At 35.1% G+C, this 20520-nt stretch overlaps 1 protein-coding gene across 1 annotated transcript in view; it reads left to right on the top strand.

Moving 5' to 3' along the window:
- The window catches only part of VPS54 (VPS54 subunit of GARP complex), a 140239-nt gene that overhangs the window by 66083 nt on the left and 53636 nt on the right, over positions 1-20520 (top strand). Inside the window, 7 exon segments of the mRNA XM_030310699.1 lie at positions 803-958; positions 2665-2906; position 4218; positions 12178-12218; positions 12221-12257; positions 14142-14174; positions 16605-16738. Coding sequence (XP_030166559.1) covers positions 823-958; positions 2665-2906; position 4218; positions 12178-12218; positions 12221-12257; positions 14142-14174; positions 16605-16738 — 624 coding nt within the window. The 5' untranslated portion in view covers positions 803-822.

Raw genomic sequence — 20520 nt, 5'->3', positions numbered from 1 at the left:
TCTTCAGTATCCAGGTTATGTACTGCTTCATTTGTAAAGTTTTACCTGAAACTGTAGCCTACGTTATGTTGTCTTGCCCCACAAATTCTTTTAGGACCTAGTGAACAATGTAGACATAGGTTAACCTGTGTTTTGCTTAGTGTTTTGATTGTTGTCATTACTTAATGTAATTGCAGACACCTTGGAGAGTAATACTTCTTTTATAATTGATAACGGTTGTCACTTAGTCGTAATAATCATGACGGTAACTAACATTTATAAACACTAACTTTTGAGACGAACGTTGTTTTAAATGCTTTATATATACATCCATTCCTTTTACTCTTACAAAATGTTTGTGAAATGGGAGCTCTTTTCATGTCCATTTTTACAAATGAGGTAAGGTACACAAAGGTTAAGTAAATTTCCTTGAGGTTATACTGCTGGTAAGTGAAGAATTTCTGCAGTCAGACTTCAAAAACCCATTTGCTTATAATGCGTAATTACTGTATGCTTGCTGAATGAATGGATGTTTTCATCTTTAATATATAATTGGTTACAGCTTTGGTATCTATTTTGCACTTTGGATAAAAGACTGAAGATATTTCACTTCCGGGAGAATACTTTTCAAACAAGGACAAATAACTTTCTTAGTAACTAATTATGAGTGACACAGTTAATAGTATTCAAATTGTATACTTATACCTTGAGGGATTTTTGGATAATGTATCCTTTTCAGAGAAAGTGTGAGACATGCATAATACTTACAGATGAATTTTGATTTGTGTTAAGTGTCTTGATTATACTTGTTACTTATTTTCAGTTGAGTGGTGATTTTATGCAATGGCTTCAAGCCACAGTTCTTCACCAGTGCCTCAAGGAAGCAGCAGAGATGTTTTCTTTAAAAAAGAGGTAGATCCAACAAAACACATTCGACCTGTGCAGTCACTGCCAGATGTATGTCCCAAGGAGCCCACAGGTAAGGCCTTTTTCTGTTTGTTGAAGATTTTTCCTGAGGGTTTGTATTCTCTTTAAATGAGTAGTCAGATTCTGTATACAGTTGACCCTTGAACAACATGGGGTTTGAACTACATGAGTCCACTTATATGTAGCTTTTTTTTTTTATAAATACAGTACAGTACTAGAACTATATTTCTCCTTATGAATTTCTTAGTAATATTTTCTTTCCTCTAGCTTACTTTATTTGTAAGGATATAGTATATAATATATAACATACAGAATATGTTAATTGACTATTTATGTTATCTGTAGGGCTTCCAGTCAACAGTAGGCTATTAGTAAAGTTTGGCAGAGTTGAAGTTAGATGTGGATTTTTGACTACGTGGGGAGGGGAGTGGTCTGTACCCCTAATCCTTCCATTGTTCAAAGGTCAGCTATACTTAAAAGAATAAATTTTATAGTGTTAAAACTAAAGAGATAGATAATTTGGAAGTTGATTGGAAAATTGGAATATAGTTCTTTTCATTCATTTCCATAGAAGAAATTACTTGCATAAACGGAAAAAAAAAAGTTTTGAAAATGGAAGCTAGAGATTTGAAGCTTTTTAGTTAAACATAGTATAGTCAATTCTTATTATTTGTGGATTCTGTGTTTGTAAGTTTGCCTGATCCCTGAAATTTATTTGTAGCCCTAAAATCAATACTTGTGGTACTTTTGTCATTATTTGCAGCCATTTGCAGAGGAATGAAAAATTTGAATTGCCTGATGCACATGTACCTACCTAAGGTTGAACAAGGCAACGTTTGCCTTCTTGTCTTAGCTCTCATGCTATAAACAAGTATCTTTTTTGTGGTCTAAACAGTGCCACATTTTTTGCATTTTTGAGCTTTTTATTGGTGCTTTTGCTGTTTAAAAATGGTTACCAGATGTAGGGCTGAAGTGCTTTCTAGTGTTTCTAAGCACAAAAAGACTGTAATGTATGCACTAATGAAGAAAATTCATTCAGGTATGAATTACAGTGGTGTGAGCCATGAGTTCAGTGTTAATGAATGAACAATAATATTAAATAAGGTGTCTTTAAACAGAAACACAGAATAAGATTATTTATTGATTGGTTGATGAAAATTTTGTGACCAGAGGCTTGGAGGTACCTACCCCTGTATTTCCCCTAGGAATAGTGGTTCAGTATTTGCTAATAGAACAAAACTACCATGAATAACAAGAATTGACTATATATTTTGTTTCCTCTATGATTAATGCCACAGCACCATTTCTGGCATCTAATCATAAGCCAAACAAAGGATATTTGAACCAGGTGTGTCTGCCATAATACAACAGAAAAGAGGTAAACCTGTGAAAAAGATGGAGTATTAAAGGATAGAATATATATAATAAAAAGGTAGAAGAGTTTTGATGTTGAAAAAAGAGAAATTGTACATTAAGGAAAGGAACTAATGAAAGACTTTCTTTATGATCCACCCCACGATGCAATACAACTCTCAAATTTTGCGTATTCTTTATCTTTTACATACTTTTCCTTCCCTTGGCAATTGATGCTGAAAGCTGAAGGTTATTTAATCAGATTGATTTTCATTAAAACGTTTGTTATAAAAGAGAGATTTTGGTGCCTTGGCATAGAGCAGAAACTAAGCAATTTTATTTTTCTAGGATGTACTTTCAAATGTAGAACTTAGTTTACAGAGTTTTCTTGTTTACTTTTTGCAGGTGATTCAAATAGTTTATGTGTTACCCCATCTCTAGTTACAGATCAACATAGATGGACTATATATCATTCCAAAGTAAACCTCCCAGCAGCATTAAATGATCCTAGATTAGCAAAAAGAGAATCTGACTTCTTCACAAAAACATGGGGATTGGACTTTGTGGACACTGAAGTCATACCTTCATTCTACCTCCCACAGATCAGCAAGGAACATTTTACAGTGTATCAACAGGAAATCTCTCAGGTAATATCTAATTTTGAAGTCAGGTCGAAAGGGATAGAAAGATCTTTAGTTTGATTTATTATAGATTTTTGACCAATAATCTTTGATGAGCTTACAGTATTCTTTTCTGTCTATATTCATTCTACTGTCCTGGGTTGTATTTAATTCTTTGCTTAGATATATGTAAATACATTTCTCTTACTGGAGTGATTTTTCACATTTATACTTTTCTAATAGTGCTAAGATTCAACATGCAACCCACCCTGCCTCCCAAGGAGAAAATTGTTCTGTTAGGCCAGTAAAACCCAGATGATTTGTGAAGTTTAAGAAATGAGCAGAATAGAACTGTTTCTTTGTTTCTTATTTACCACAAAGAATTTAATAGAGCATGCTAGCTCTGGCAGATAGTCTTGATACCTTTAGACATAATATATTGCTCTACATTCAGTTCTGAGCGAGTGGTCCTAAGTTTGAGATGGCTTGTTATTCATTTTTAGTGAGTATTTTCAATATAATTTTGGTTACCATTTTAGTCTTTTAAGAAACTCACTTTTAAAATGGGACAGGGGATATTAAAATTTCTTTCTTTACTGAAATATAATTGCCATATAACATTATAATAGTTTCAAGTGTACAACATAATGATTTGATATTTATATATTGCAAAATGGTCACCATAAGTCTAGTTAACCTCTGTCACACATACATAGTTACAAATTTTTTTTTTTTCGTGATGAGGATTTTAAAATCTTTCCTAGGAACTTTCAAATATGCAATACAGTGTTATTAACTATAGTGATCGCGTTTTATATTACATGTAGAAGAGGGGATATTTATATTTTATAATACCCCTTTTTATACTTTTTTCATTAGCAAGCCTAATTTGCATTTAGCTGACTTCATTTCACTTGATTACTTTGTTCCTTTTATGATTTGGAAATAGGCTAAATATGATTACATTATTGGCATTAGTACTATACAGTATCTGGTTAATTTTTAGTACTACCTACTATTTTTGTACAGCACCTGTAAATATTATTACTTTTTTTTTTTTTTTTTTTAAATTTTTTTTTTTTTTTTTTTTCAACGTTTATTTATTTTTGGGACAGAGAGAGACAGAGCATGAACGGGGGAGGGGCAGAGAGAGAGGGAGACACAGAATCGAAACGGGCTCCAGTCTCTGAGCCATCAGCCCAGAGCCTGACGCGGGGCTCGAACTCACGGACCGCAAGATCGTGACCTGGCTGAAGTCGGACGCTTAACCGACTGCGCCACCCAGGCGCCCCAATATTATTTACTTTTATATAATGTATATTCACATATGCTGTCTAGAGTTTTTGTGTTCCTCTTTTTTTTTTTTAAAGTAGGCTCCATGCCTACCTAGTGTGGAGTGCAACATGGGGCTTGAACTCATGACCCTGAGATCAAGACCTGGGCTGAGACAAGAGTCTGATGCTTAATCAACTGAGCCACCCAGGTGCCCCAAGTTTTTGTGTTGTTTTCAACAATCATAGCTGTCTGGATGTTGTTAAGTGGATGAGCTTTAATGTGCCTTCTTCTTGATGGTTTGTAATGTCATGCCCCATAGCCTACCATTTGGCTTCTATTTATCCATTTATTGATCAAATATTTATTGAATGCCTTCCATGTGCCAGGCACTGTTCTAAACGCTAGGGATACAACAGAGACCAAAACACACTATTTCTCTCCATTAAAAAGCTTACATTTCTAACAAGGATTAATAACAATAAACCCTTAAGCAACCACTAAATAACAAAGTATATAAGCTAATAATCCAACAGAGAGAGATAACATGAAATGAAAAAAATTCTCAATCCAAACAAAGGCAGAAAAAGGGTAAAAAGGGAGCAAGAATGGATGAAGAAAAAAGAAAAACTTCAAGATAGATAGACCTAAACCGACCCCTGTCAATTAATCATATTAAATGTAATGTTAACCACCCTGATTACAAGTCAGAGGTTGTGAGATTGGATGAAAAAGCGAGACCCAACTGTATGCTGCCTATAAGAAGTGTACTTTAAATCCAGAGACACAGAATATTTGAAAAGTAGACGATGGAAAAGATATACCATGCTAACACCAGCCAAAGAAAGCTGAATGGCTATTTAATACCAACCAAAGCAGATTTCCAAGCAAAGACGATCCTAGGAGGTAGCGATTATTTAATAATGATAAAAGTGTTAGTTAATCAAGAGGATTATATTCTAAACATTTAGTCTGTAAAAACAGAACTTCAAATATATGAAACAAAAAGTAGGAATTTTATGGGGGAAAGGATGAATTCACAATTCTGGTTTTTATGGGGGAAATGGATGAATTCACATTCTGGTTGGGGATTTTAATACTTGTCTCTCAATAACAAGTGCTCAATGACAGCACTGTCAATCAACCTGAATTGACTTTGAAAGAACACATTGAAACAACCTTCACCCAACACAGAGAATACATTTTCTTCTGAAGTGTTCTGGAACATTTATCAACATAATCTGAACCACTAAAACAAATGTTAATACATTTAAAAGTCTTCAAGGCATACACAGTATATTCTTTGACCCACATAGAATTAATTAGAAATTATTGACAGAAAAGTGTGTGGAAAATCCACAAATCCTTGGAAACCAAAATTAACACTTTAAATAAAACTGTGGGTCGAAGAGGAAAGGAAAATTAGAACCATTGATCCTTGACAACTTGGTTTGAACCATGCAGAGTCCCCTTATATGCACGATTTTTGATAAGTACAGTCCCAGTACTGTAAATGTATTTTGTCTCTTCGCTTATGATTTTCTTTTTTAAAAACAAACTTTTTTTTTTTTAATGTTTATCTTTGAGAGAGAGAGAGAGACAGAGACAGCATTGAGCCAGGGGAGGGACAGAGAAAGAGGGAGACACAGAATCCAAAGCAGGCTCTAGGCTCCGAGCTGCCCGCACAGAGCCCGACCAGGGCTCAAACTCAGGAACCACAAGATCATGCCCTGAGCCAAAATTGGATGCCCAACCTGACTGAGCCACTCAGGCGCCCCTTCCTTATGATTTTCTTAATAACATTTTTTTTCTAGATTGTTTAAGAAATATATGGTAATGTGTAATATACAAATATGTGTTAATTGACTTTTGTTCCTCTTAAGGCTTCTGGTCCCACAGTAGTTGGTAGTTAAGTGTTTGGAGAGTTAAAAGTTATACTTGGCTTTTTGATATTGGAATTGGTGTCCCTAACCCCTATGTTTTCCAAAGGCAGCTGTTGTTTGAACTGAGTGGAAATAAAAACACAACATATCAGAATTTGTGGCATGCTACTCTGGCGGTACTTAGGGAACAATTTATAGCAGTAGATGCATATATTAGACAAGAAGAATAGTCTCAAATTAGTGACCTCAACTTCCACCTTAAAAAGCTACCACAAGAACAAATTTAAACCAAAATAAGCTGAAGAAAGAAAGAAACATCAAAGTCAAAATCAGTGAACTAGAAAGTAGAGAAACAGTAGAGAAAAATCAGTGAAACCCTAAGCTGATTCTTTGAGAAGATCGATAAAATTGGCAGACCGGGGCGCCTGGGTGGCTCAGTCGGTTTAGTGTCTGACTTCAGCTCAGGTCAGGATCTCGCAGTTCGTGAGTTCAAGCCCTGTGTCAGGCTCTGGGCTGACAGCTCAGAGCCTGGAGCCTGTTTCAAATTCTGTGTCTCCCTCTCTCTGCCCCTCCCCTGCTCACACTCTGTCTCTCTCTGTCTCTCAAAAAATGAATAAACGTTAAAAAAAAAAACTTAAAAAAAAATTGGCAGACCTATAAGCAATGCTGATCCAGGAAGAAAAAACATAATCACCAATAACAAGAATGAGAGTGATGACATCACTACAGATTCTACAGTGGTTACAAGACTAATTTGAACAATTTTATGCCAATAAACTTGACAAGTTAGAGTAACTGACATATTTGTTGAATGACACAAATGACCAAATCTCACTCAAGAAGAAATAGATAACCTGAATAGCCTTATACTTATTAAAGAAATTGATGTTAAATTCCTTTTCAAGAAGCAAACTCAAGCGCTCATGGCTTCTCTGTTGATTTCTACCAAATATTTAAGGAAAAAACAATACCATGTCTACACATATTCTTTCATATTTTGGTGAAGATATGAAGGATAGGGTGAGTATTAGGATGAGGCTGGCAAGGTGCCTGAGATGTAAAATATGAAGGGGCATGAGAATCTAAGAGTAGGTACCTCTTTCAATATTGTACCCTAGGCTCCTTGCTTGCCTCACCCTATTGCCAGCCCTGGGGAGTAACTCTCACATACTGTTGGTGGGAATTTAGAGTGGTACAAACCCTTTTGGAAAACAGTTTAGCCATTTCTTAAAAAGTTAAAAAAAATACTTCTGGTTCAGCTTAGAAGGAGCTTGGAAGCTTCTCCTGTTCTCACAAGAAAAAAATCTGAAAAAACTGAAAATCAACAACTTAGAGGCTTTTTGAAGGTAACAGCCCAGGGGCGCAAACTCACTAAAAGACAAAGGCCTAATCACAGAACTCTGGAATGCTTCCCTTCCTCCCACATCTTCCCACCATATCAATAGGGCACCTGTATAATAAGGGAATACAACTAAAAGACTTAATATTGTCTTAATAATGTCTCAGACTTAATATTTAAGAAATCTGTAAAGGCAGCAAGGGAGGGGCACCTGGGTGGCTCAGGTTGTTAAGTGTCCAACTCTCAGGTCATGATCTCATGATTTGTGAGTTTGAGCCCCGTGTCAAGCTCTGTGCTGACAGCACAGAACCTGCTTGGGATTCTCTCTCTGCTCCTCCCCCATTTGCTCTCTCTCTGTCTCAAAGTAAATAAATAAACATTAAACAACAACAAAAAAAAGATAGCAAGGGAGACAAAAACAAGGACACCAGAGGAAATTTTAGCCTCTAACATCTGCAGCTACAGCAAACAGTAAATACAGCCTCATTCCTAGCCAGATAAACATAAATCTCACACAAAATGCCTGTTTACCTCAGTTCCTTTTATCCAGTACCTCATATCTGGCATTCAACAGAGAATTATAGTATATACTAAAGATAAGAAGAAGAAAACCCCACAGTTTAAAGAGCAAGTACTAGAATGAGACTCAGATGGCAACAATGTTGGAATTCTCAGACTGGGAATTTAAAACAACTATGGTTAATATACTAAGACCTTAATGGAAAAGGTAGATAACATGTAAGAATAGATGGATAATGTAAGCAGAGAGATGCAAACAATAAGAATCAAAAGGAAATTCTAGAAATAGAAAACAGCAGAAATGAAGAATGCCTTTGATGGATTCATCACTAGACTTGAAATGTCAGAGAAAAGAATCAGTGAGCTTAAGGAAAAGTTGATAGAAATGTATCAAAATGTGTGGGTTAGTGAAAGCATTGCTTAGAGGGAAATTTAATAGTTTTGAATGCGTATATTAGTGAAGAAAAAATCTAAAATTAATAATCTAAGCTTTTACCACAGGAGACAAAAAGAACAAATGATATTCAAAGTTAGCAGAAGGTGAATCACTGTGTTTGTACCTGAAACTAATGACATCATGTGTCAAGTATCTTACAATAAAACAAAACAAGAGAAGAAAAGAAATAATAAAAATTAGACCAGAAATCAGTGAAATTGAAAAAGGGAAATCAACAGAATCAATAAAACTGAAAGCTGTTTCTTTGAGAAGATCAATAAACTTGATAATTGTCTGGCCAATTAAAAAAAAAAGACATAAATTATTAGTACTAGAAATGAAAGAGGTCGTATCACTAATGATCTCATGGACATTAAAAAGATAGTAAAATAATATTATGAACAAACTGTATGCCCACAAATTCTGTCTGAATAATATACTTATTAAAGAAATTGAATCAATATAATTTTTCAAAATAGAAAACGCCAGGGCCAGATGAGTTCACTGGTGAATTGTACCAACCATTAAAGCAAGAAGCTATACCAGTTCTTTATGATCTATTCCAGGAAATGGAAGCAAAGGGCATACTTTCTAACTTATTTATGCAGCATTAACCTAATACTGAAATTAGACAAAAACATTATGAAAAAGGAAAACTACAGACCACTGTCTCTCATGAACATAGTTGCAAAAGTCCTTAACAAAATATTGGAAAATCAAACCCAAAACGTATAAAAAGAATTCTAGGGGCGCCTGGGTGGCGCAGTCGGTTAAGCGTCCGACTTCAGCCAGGTCACGATCTCGCGGTCCGGGAGTTCGAGCCCCGCGTCAGGCTCTGGGCTGATGGCTCAGAGCCTGGAGCCTGTTTCCGATTCTGTGTCTCCCTCTCTCTCTGCCCCTCCCCCGTTCATGCTCTGTCTCTCTCTGTCCCAAAAATGAATAAACGTTGAAAAAAGAATTCTATACCATAACTAAGTGGGATTTATTCTAGATATGTAAGGTTGATCCAATATTCAAAAAGCAATTAGTGTAATCCATAAATTAACAGGTTGAAGAAGAAAAGTCGTATGTTCATATCAATAGATATAGAGAAAACATTTGATAAAACTCAATACCCATTCATGATAAAAATGCAGCAAACTGGGAATATAGGGGAACTTTTTATTTTTTTTTTTTAATTTTTTTAATGTTTAATTTTGAGAGAGAGACAGAGCACGAGCAGGGGAGAGCAGGGAGAGAGGGAGACACAGAATCCAAAGCAGGCTCCAGGCTTTGAGCTGTCAGCACAGAGCTTGATTTGGGGTTCAAACTCATTAACTGTGAGATCATGGCCTGAGCCAGTCAGACGCTTAACTGACTGAGCCACCCAGGTGCCCCAAGGGAAACAAATTCAACTTGATAGTATCTACAAAAACCCTACAACTAATAGTGAGAAACTAGATGCTTTCCTACTTAAGATCAGGAACAAGCTAAGGATGTCTGTTCTCACCACTCCTTTTGACATCATACTGGAAACTCTACACAATGAGACAAGAAAAGGAAATAAAAGGTATATACACTGGGAATGAAGAAATAAAACTGTCTTTATTCACAGATATCATGATTGTCTATGTAGAAAATCCCAAAGAGTCAGTAAAGAAACTCCTGGAACTAATAAGCAATTATACCAAAGTTGCAGGATACAAGGTTAATATCAAAAGTAAATTGCTTTCTTATATGCTACTGATGGACAATTAGAATTTGAAATTAGCACAGCACCATTTACATTAGCACCAAAGAAAATGAAATACTTAGGTATAAATCTAACAGAATATGATCTATATGAAGATAACTACAAAACTGATGAAAGGAATCAGTGAAGATCTAAATAGAGATTCTATGTACGTGGATAGGAAGACTCAGTATTGTCAAAATGTTCTCCCCAACTTGGCCTATAGATTCAACGCAATCTCAGTTAAAATTCCAGCAATTTATTTTGTAGATACCAAGAAACAAATTCCAAAGTTTATAAAGAAAGGGAAAAGAGAATAGCTAACAAAGTATTGAAGAACCAAGTTGGAAGACTGACACTAATTGACTTCAAGACTTACCGTGAAGATATAGTAATATAGACAGTGTAGTATTTGTGAAAGAATAGATATACAGACCAAAGGAACAGAAGAGAGCTCAGAAATAGACCTACACAAATATAGTCAACTGATTTTTGATAGAGGTGCAAAGGCAGTTCCATAGTCTTTTGAATAAATGGTGCTGGAACACCTAGATATCCACATGCAAAAAATAAATAAATAAATAAAAAGAATCTAGACACAGACTACCCACACCTTTCACAGAAATTAGCACAAAATGGATCATAGAATAAAATGTAAAATGCAAAACTGTAAAACTAGAAGATTACGTAGGAGAAAAATACATGACTTTGAGTTTGGTGATGACTTTTTAGATAATGGCATCAAAAGTACAATCCATGAAAGAAAAAATTGACAAGTTGGACTTAGTTAAAATTTAAAACTTCCACTCTGTGCAAGACCATTAAAAGAAAGTACAAGCTAGACACTGGGAGAAATATTTTCAAAACACATACATGATAAAGGATCGGTATCCAAAATGTACAAATAACTCTTAAAACTCAACAATAAGAAACAACCCAACTGAAAAATGGGAAAAGGACTTGAATGAACATTTCTCCAAAGAAGATGTACAAATGACCAATAAGCATGTGAAAAGATAGTCAGTATCACTAGTAATCACGTTTTAAGTGATAAGTTTTATGTATATTTTGCCACAATAAAAAAAATGGGTGAAAGATCTGAACAGGCATCTCATAAAAGAATACATATAGATGTCAAGCATATGAAAAGATGCTCATATGTCATTAGGGAATTGCAAATTAAAATAACAATGAGATGCCACTACACATCTATCAGAATTTGAAATTGAAATCTATGAGAACTGAAATCTATCAGAAATTGAAACACTGATAGCACCAAATGCTGGCAAGAATATAGACTAATAGGAACTCTTATTCGTTGTGGGTAGGACTGCAAAATGGTATAGCCATGTTTGAAGACAATCCTGTAGTTTCTGCCACAGTTGCTATCAGAGCTCTGAACACTACCAGCTCAATATTTTTTCCTTACCATACTCCACTTCCCTATGTGTACTATTTATGGTGTCTCTGAAAACATGGAATTGTTAGTGATCATCTAATCTAAAGTCAGTGAGGTTTCTTTTTCTTTGAGTCAGAAAGGGTTAACTGATACCTGTCTTTCTATCTTAGGTATATAGGTTTTCACATTTCCTTCCTTGTTTTAAAAAGTTATTCTCGGGGCGCCTGGGTGGCGCAGTCGGTTAAGCGTCCGACTTCAGCCAGGTCACGATCTCGCGGTCCGCGAGTTCGAGCCCCGCGTCGGGCTCTGGGCTGATGGCTCAGAGCCTGGAGCCTGTTTCCGATTCTGTGTCTCCCTCTCTCTCTGCCCCCCCCCGTTCATGCTCTGTCTCTCTCTGTCCCAAAAATAAATAAATGTTGGAAAAAAAAAAAAAAAAAAAAAAAAAAAAGTTATTCTCAATTGATTTCTGTTATGTAAATAAGGATCTTTCATTTGTACCCCCACTTCATTCCAAATTTATGGAGGTTTTACTATAATTATATAAAATGGGATGGGTATAAATAAGCATATAGGTGTTCATAGAGTTCATATTTGGTTTATTAAGCATACTTGTTTAAGTTCAAGAGGTTAGTGATTTCATATTAAAATATGTACAACTAATTTGGTATATTCTTTTGTGAAATATTTTGATGCTTTCATATTGCTACATAGCATTTATTTTGTTATTTGTCTTTTATAGAAGAGAAGACTCATGAGAGATGCAAGAATATTTGTGCCTCCTAAGAGATACTTTTGACAGGACTCTCTTACATACTCATGGTAGGAATATGTGCTATTTGTAGACAATATATAGATGAATATGTATTTGTAGCACAGCGTAAATATCAACAAACAAATCTTAATTTGGGGTCTTTATTTCTAGTGAAATTCTTATAGCCTGTGATCATAATCTTTTTCAAAGTTTTTGAGAAAGAAAATCATGGGTCTCATAGTGTTATCCCTTCACTTCAACAAATATTTATTTAACATCTGGGTGCTTGGTACTTTGCTTGTTGCTTAATAATAGTTGAATAAGAAAGAACACTTGTCTTCAAGAAGCTGAAAGTCTCCTGAGTAAGGTTGCAATACTGTATATCAAGCAGTAAAGTTCAGTGTGGTAAGATTGTATAGAGCTCCTGATTTGTTAAGTCTTAGAAAACTTCCTAGAGTTGATGATTGCCTGTGTTTTAAAGTAGCTGTTAAGAAAGATTTATGTGGAGAAAAGGCCTTCTAGGAAGAGGGAACAGTAAAAGCAAAGCAGTAGAGTCAAAAGAGAACAGAGCATCTTCAAGAAACTACAAGAGTTGGGTATATTGGCTCTTCTGGGAGCAAGATATGAGGCTGAAGAAGTGGGCAGGGGAGTTGGTCCTAATATGAAGTGCCTTATATGCCATGTTAAGGAATTTTTCTTTTCTAAAAGCAGTACAGAGCCACAAAATATTTTTAACCAGACGTGATCAGATTTATGATTATACATTTCACTGTGAAAATAGTTGTAGAAGATAAATTTAAGGACGATGGTAAAATTGGAGACAAAGAGATAGTAAAAGGCTATTGAAGTAATACAAGTGAGAAATCATGTGGCCCCAAAAGCAGTTAAAATGAAGATGGAAAGGAATTTAGGCATTTGAGAGATAAGTTAGAGATCAAAGCACAGGTTATGGTCATCAGTTAGTTGTTGGTAATGATAGATCAGTTTGCACACTGAGAATTTTCTTTGGATTTCGCAATTTAGGAGATCTTGAGGACATTCAGACTTGAAGTGATAGTTACAGAAAACACAATACTATATGTTAAGGAGTGAGTAAAAGAGAAAGAAATGGAGACTACCAATGTGGATATGACTTCAGGGTTTGAGATCCAGGATATTGGCTATCTAGAACAGAGTGGAAGAATGTTTTTGCATGGTCAACACTAGATGAGGTGGGAGAGACATTTGCATAACCCTGAGAGTGAGTGCTTTCTTAAATTTTGTACTGGAGGTCCTCCCTTGCCTCAGCCTACTCCAGGCCCTGGTTTTAGCTTTATCTTTATTTGTTTGTTAAATTGGAGAGAGCTGAGCATGTTTGTATGCAGACAGGAAGAGCTATTAGAAGGCAACAGGTTGAAGATACAGAAAGAGGCAGGGTAATTGAGGGACGAAGCAAGCTCATGAAAGAGGCAGGAAGGCATGGAGTCCAACCCAGAAAGGTTACTTTTGAAAGGGTATATGTTCCTCTGAGATCTAGTTGGTGAGATGAAGGTAAAGTAGGTTCCTTTGCAGGTTTGTTGTTGATACAAACTAAATGTCTAAGAAGAAATTAATATGGTGTTAAAATCTTTGATCATAAGTTCTGGATGGGATGGTGGGTATTTTGAACAATAAAACAGTATTCCTGTATTAGTAATTGAATTCATTTTTAACTGTATGCCAAACTTAATTTCACCAAAACTTAAGATATCAACAAACTTTCTGTGTCCATTTAAAAAAGACTTGAAATATATTTAGTTGTTTTATTGATACCATGCAATTGATTAAAATTATTTGAAACCTAGGATTTATTCAGTGTTTTGTCTACTACTAGGTTATATAGTGGCATAGTACAGAATCTAGTCACAATGTATTTTATGGAATTTAATTAGTGAAAACAAGTTTAAAAAAATCATATTTTCCCCTTTTCGTAGATAAATCCAGGACAGATCTGGAGCAAGTACCTAGGTAACAAAGCTTTAATAAATGAGAATACTGCTTTTTAATATCTTTAATTTTTATAATCTTAAATATCTTTAATTTTGCCTTATAAGAAGCTTTCATTTGACTTTCTCACACTAACCACTTTGCGTCTTCTGGGACTTTGTGCATCATTTTTCTTCTCTCTTGTACATCATCAGTTTCTTCTTTGTTGCTGAAACTTACAAATATAATTAAGTCTCTCCATTCTAAAAAAGAATCTTATTGATCTTACTGCCCCTTCACATTATTAGGAGATCTTTCCTTTGTGTGAAAAATTTTGTAGAGGTATGTAGTAGATGTCCCCCCGTTCCCCTAGGGGAAAGAGTCCATTGCATTAATCAGATTCTCCAAGAGGTCTGTGATAACTGCTCTCTAGGGTGAGAAGACAGAGAAAGACAAGACAGAAGCAAAAAGAAGAGGGCAGTCATTTCTACAGTTCTTTGATTCCTACAAAATAAAATTCAAACTCTGTCATTTAAGACCCTTAATTATTCATTTCCATCATAATCACTCTCTTAACTTTTGCTTACTAATCTTTACACATTCTTTATTTCAGCCAAACTTTTTTGCTGGCTCTGTGCTTTACTTGTACTGTTCCTTTAGCTGGAAGACTTTTCCCTCAACTCCTCATATCTGATCCTTTCTTTACATTCTCTTGCTTAAATGACAACCTTACATAAATACATTTCTTTCCAACTGAAGATAATTGGCCCCTTTGCTGAATTTCCATAGCGTTTTATGTAGACTTGTGCCTTCCTTTTTAAGGCATTTGTCACTTTTTATAAGATATTTATGTGTGTATTTTATCACATCTAGTGGACTGAAGATCCTTAAGATTAAGACCTATGTAATAATTTATCTTTGTTTCCCCTTTAGTGCCTAGCATAAGAGTTACATTATCAGTAAATATTTATTGAATTAATAAGTACTTTAAAATATACTAAAGCGGGACTAGAAAATACACTCATGTCCCTAGTTAGATTTTCCCTATCCCTTTATACTAGTTTTTGGATATAGGTAAAATCAATCAGTAAAAATAAAATATAGAAATTAATTAGGTAAGTAGTTAAGTTAAACTGTGTTTCAGGCCTTATGCTAGGTAGTAGAGATACAAAGATTAATTAGCTGTAAATCCAGGAGCATATGGTCTCCAGGGGGCAATACACATATTAAATAAATAATTTTTGTAAAGTATGAGATACATAAATATATGTGGTATATGTACTTGTGTTCAAAGATGGGATAATTGATGTGTTCAGAGATCGAGTAAGTAATCATACGGAGATAAATTTGGTCCTTTTGTTTGGGTTGTATCTCTAGGAAATAGGAAAGAGCATTCTAGGCTGAAAGCGCATACAGAGATAACAGCAAGAGGGTATGGAAGATAGTTGAGCATTACTACATGTAACTTCTAAGTAGTGGGAGTGGCAAGATACAAATCAGTGAGGGGGGTAAAAAAAAAAACTGAAGGCTTTTGATGCCCTTCTAAAAGTTTGGTCCTGAGGTCATGGGAATCCATTGAGAGATTGAAACAGAGAAATTAATTCAGTTATACTTGTATTTTAAAAGTATATCTGATGGGGTGCCTGGGTGGCTCAGTTGGTTAAGCATCCAACCTCTGCTCAGGTCATGGTCTAGTGGTTTGTGAGTTTGAGCCCTGTGTCAGTCTCTATGCTGACAGCGCAGAGCCTGCTTCAGATCCTCTCTCTTTCTTTCCCTCTCTCAAAAATATATAAACATTAAAAAGTATATCTGACATTAGTATAGAGGATAGATTGAGGAATCATATCATTAAATAGCCATGTCTGTAATCCAGAGGTAATGAGGGGCTGCACTGATGAAATGCTGTAGACTTAGAAGAGAGAGAGGATTCAAGTATTATTTAGAAAATATAGTGGGTAGGACTTAGTGCCCAGATGAATGCAGTATGTAAAGGAAAAAGAGTAGTCTTTTCATAAAATTGAATTTGTTTTGGTTTTAAAATTCAGTATATATCTAATCTACAAAGTAATTTTGAAAGCATTTTAAGCAGGAGAAAATAGAAATGTAGAGAAATTGACATTTGGGATTTTTTTAAAAACTACTATCAGTGGGGGAAATAACATAGAAATTTTTGGATAAAGAGGATGTCTCCCTTTGGTATAATCTTAGTGGGACTATATTAGTGAATTTGATCACATAATGAATGATTATCTCCATTGGTAAAGACAAAAAACATTTTTCTGTCTTTTATGAGTATTTTAAACTTGATGAAACTATACATGTTTATACAGATTCTTGTGTAAATCAGCATATCACTTGCTTTTCTGTTTATGCTTGAGATCCAAGTTTATTATTAATGGTCGTATGATGTTTGAAGGGATAATGGATGTAAAAGAAATGTTTATCTAATCGAGGAAAATACATTTTTTAATAGATTTTTATGAAACCAGATTTTGCCTTGGACGATTCCTTAACTTTTAATTCAGTTTTACCATGGTCTCATTTTAATACTGCTGGTGGAAAAGGAAATCGTGATGCAGCTTCCTCAAAGTTGCTACAAGAAAAGGTAATTTCTTTTTTACTTTTCCCATGTAGGAAACTTTATTATAGTTAAGTAGTACCTTTTGTGTGGGTTCAGATTTAGTTATTTAGTAAGGGCTAATTTAATTTCATTTTTATTGTTACTGCCTTCAAATTTTAACTGATAAAAGTAAAAACATTTGATTCAATGGAAAACAAGTTGTACTGGTGAAAAAGGAAAAACTAATTGTTTGAGTGCTTCTTATCCAAAATAGCAGTTGCTAGAATTTAGGTTGGAAGGATATATTAGACAACACAATTAATTGCTTTACATTTATCTCCAAAAATACATTGGCAAATTTTATATTCTTTATGATTTAAGGCATGGAAAATCAACTTTTGCAAAGGTGCTATTTTTCCTTATTTATACATAGTAAGGATGATTATTTTGAAGCGAAAGTATAGTTAAAAAATATAGTATTTTTAGCTTTGCAAAGCCTGATCTTTTACATGTTAGTAGTCAGCAGTTTTTAAAAATTTTTACAGTGTTCTCTAAGGGAGAAATCAGCATCTTGAAAGTCATTTAAAATGCAGAATTTTAAACACATCTTAACTCCTATATCAAGAATCTTTTAAAACTTGAATAGGAAGTAAAGGTCTTTGATTCTTATTCTTTCTCAGCATTCAGTTTAGAGCATTTCTAAAACTGGTTCTTAAACTGAGAAGAAAGCATTTTGTTTCAGGTTAGTGACATCTCTTGGCAGTCTGGAAACTTGTCTCAGGACTACTATTCAATAAATGAGGTCCAGTAACTGAAGAGGAAACTAGTTTGGGGAGAAGAGGAAGAAGACATGTAAGGAAAGAATCATGAGTATTCTTTTTCTTACAGTTGAAAATAAAAATGAAGTAATTTTTCCTTTGGCAACATTTTCACATATAAAGGTTTTCCTTGAGTAGGAACAAATTCATAAATCCGATGAAAATGATGGGTTTATGGACACAGGCTCATTCTCAGACTGCTTTTTTTCACATTCCAATATATGCCCTGCTAGACTAGTCACCTTAAAGAGAAAACAACAAAAGCCAATGAAAATCTCTTCCTAAATACTAATACTTCCTAAATACTTTTAGGAAGACTAAAAATTGTTCCCTTTATAGAATTTTAATAGGAAATGAATTATGAAAATATTATGCTGTTGAAAAGAATAGATCAATGGAATATTGATAACTTGCAGAAATCTTTGAAATTCAAATGAAAGAATTTTCTTGTAAATGTATAAAGTGACTAAAGTAATGGAATTTTATTTTTTGGTAAGTTGCAGAATTAAGATCATTATATTTACATTTGGGCTTCATCTTATTCTACTCTTGTCTTAGAAAAGGAGTGGAAGAGGGGCGCCTGGGTGGCGCAGTTGGTTAAGCGTCCGACTTCAGCCAGGTCACGATCTCACGGTCCGTCAGTTCGAGCCCCACGTCAGGCTCTGGGCTGATGGCTCAGAGCCTGGAGCCTGTTTCCGATTCTGTGTCTCCCTCTCTCTCTGCCCCTCCCCCGTTCATGCTCTGTCTCTCTCTGTCCCAAAAATAAATAAACGTTGAAAAAAAAATTTTTTTAAAAGAAAAGGAGTGGAAGAAAGGATCCCAAGAGAACACTTTCAAACTCACTTTACGATTGACAAACAGCTGTTTATATCTTGCTATGTTTTAAGAGAAGGAATGCTACAACCAGGGTTAGATAATTTGTATTTTATTGCAATGCTACCCAAAGTGCTGGTTTGTGATGAAACCTAGTGGTTTGCACTAAAATGTAAATCATTGCAGTACTTCCTTTATTAAGAAAGTCTTTCTATGAAAAAAACAGTTCAGTAGACTTAGTGATATAGTTGATTTACTTTCCAGCAAAGTTCCTTATTTTATCATGGACCTCTTAAATAGTTCACAGACTGGCAGCAGCATATAAACCAAATTCTGAGTAGCACTCTCCTAAAGGAGTTACTCATTCTCCATTTACTATTCTGAAAATTGAGTCTACTTTAGCTTGCAATGTACCCAAGTACCTTTGTCCCCATATTGCTTTTTAGGTAAATAAGTGCACAGACGTGTTGAAGATGAAAAGAACAACAGTAAAAGGGTATAAACTCAAGAGATTTAAACTATGGAATATTTTCTTGTTTGTAACCTATTATATATTATGATAGATTACTGAAGGAGCTTTGTTGAAGATATGTGTGATCTTGCATGGTTTTAAGGAAACAATCTTGGTGACCAAATAATCTCTTCTAATTTTATGAGTCCTACATGTTGAAAGCCCATTAACCCTTTAGCACTGTGAATTCTCGTGAGATGTTGAGAGAGAATGCCTAGAGCTGGCGCTATAGGTTGAAGAATCTAAAAGTTAAAAAGTGGGAGAGAAGTAGAAGATAATGTAGCCAAAAAAAGCATATGCAATTAGAAAGGAAGAAAGACAACTCAAGTGTTAGAAGCCCATATTTGAAATTAGAAAGTATTTTTAAATATATGTTACTCTAGGAATTAATCTTGGTTGTGTTACAAATAAAATGTGAATTCATTTAAGGCATATTTTATTTTATTTATTTATTTTTTATATATATGAAATTTATTGACAAATTGGTTTCCATACAACACCCAGTGCTCATCCCAAAAGGTGCCCTCCTCAATACCCATCACCCACCCTCCCCTCCCTCCCACCCCCCATCAACCCTCAGTTTGTTCTCAGTTTTTAACAGTCTCTTATGCTTTGGCTCTCTCCCACTCTAACCTCTTTTTTTTTTTTTTTTTTTCCTTCCCCTCCCCCATGGGTTCCTGTTAAGTTTCTCAGGATCCACATAAGAGTGAAACCATATGGTATCTGTCTTTCTCTGTATGGCTTATTTCACTTAGCATTACACTCTCCAGTTCCATCCACGTTGCTACAAAAGGCCATATTTCATTTTTTCTCATTGCCACGTAGTATTCCATTGTGTATATATACCACAATTTCTTTATCCATTCATCAGTTGATGGACATTTAGGCTCTTTCCATAATTTGGCTATTGTTGAGAGTGCTGCTATGAACATTGGGGTACAAGTGCCCCTATGCATCAGTACTCCTGTATCCCTTGGATAAATTCCTAGCAGTGCTATTGCTGGGTCATAGGGTAGGTCTATTTTTAATTTTCTGAGGAACCTCCACACTGCTTTCCAGAGCGGCTGCACCAATTTGCATTCCCACCAACAGTGCAAGAGGGTTCCCGTTTCTCCACATCCTCTCCAGCATCTATAGTCTCCTGATTTGTTCATTTTGGCCACTCTGACTGGCGTGAGGTGATACCTGAGTGTGGTTTTGATTTGTATTTCCCTGATAAGGAGCGACGCTGAACATCTTTTCATGTGCCTGTTGGCCATCTGGATGTCTTCTTTAGAGAAGTGTCTATTCATGTTTTCTGCCCATTTCTTCACTGGGTTATTTGTTTTTCGGGTGTGGAGTTTGGTGAGCTCTTTATAGATTTTAGATACTAGCCCTTTGTCCGATATGTCATTTGCAAATATCTTTTCCCATTCCGTTGGTTGCCTTTTAGTTTTGTTGGTTGTTTCCTTTGCTGTGCAGAAGCTTTTTATCTTCATAAGGTCCCAGTAGTTCACTTTTGCTTTTAATTCCCTTGCCTTTGGGGATGTGTCGAGTAAGAGATTGCTACGGCTGAGGTCAGAGAGGTCTTTTCCTGCTTTCTCCTCTAAGGTTTTGATGGTTTCCTGTCTCACATACAGGTCCTTTATCCATTTTGAGTTTATTTTTGTAAATGGTGTGAGAAAATGGTCTAGTTTCAACCTTCT

This window comes from Lynx canadensis, chromosome A3 (assembly GCF_007474595.2).
Source record: "Lynx canadensis isolate LIC74 chromosome A3, mLynCan4.pri.v2, whole genome shotgun sequence".
Lineage (NCBI taxonomy): Eukaryota > Metazoa > Chordata > Mammalia > Carnivora > Felidae > Lynx > Lynx canadensis.
This window is presented reverse-complemented; position numbering and strand designations above follow the sequence as displayed.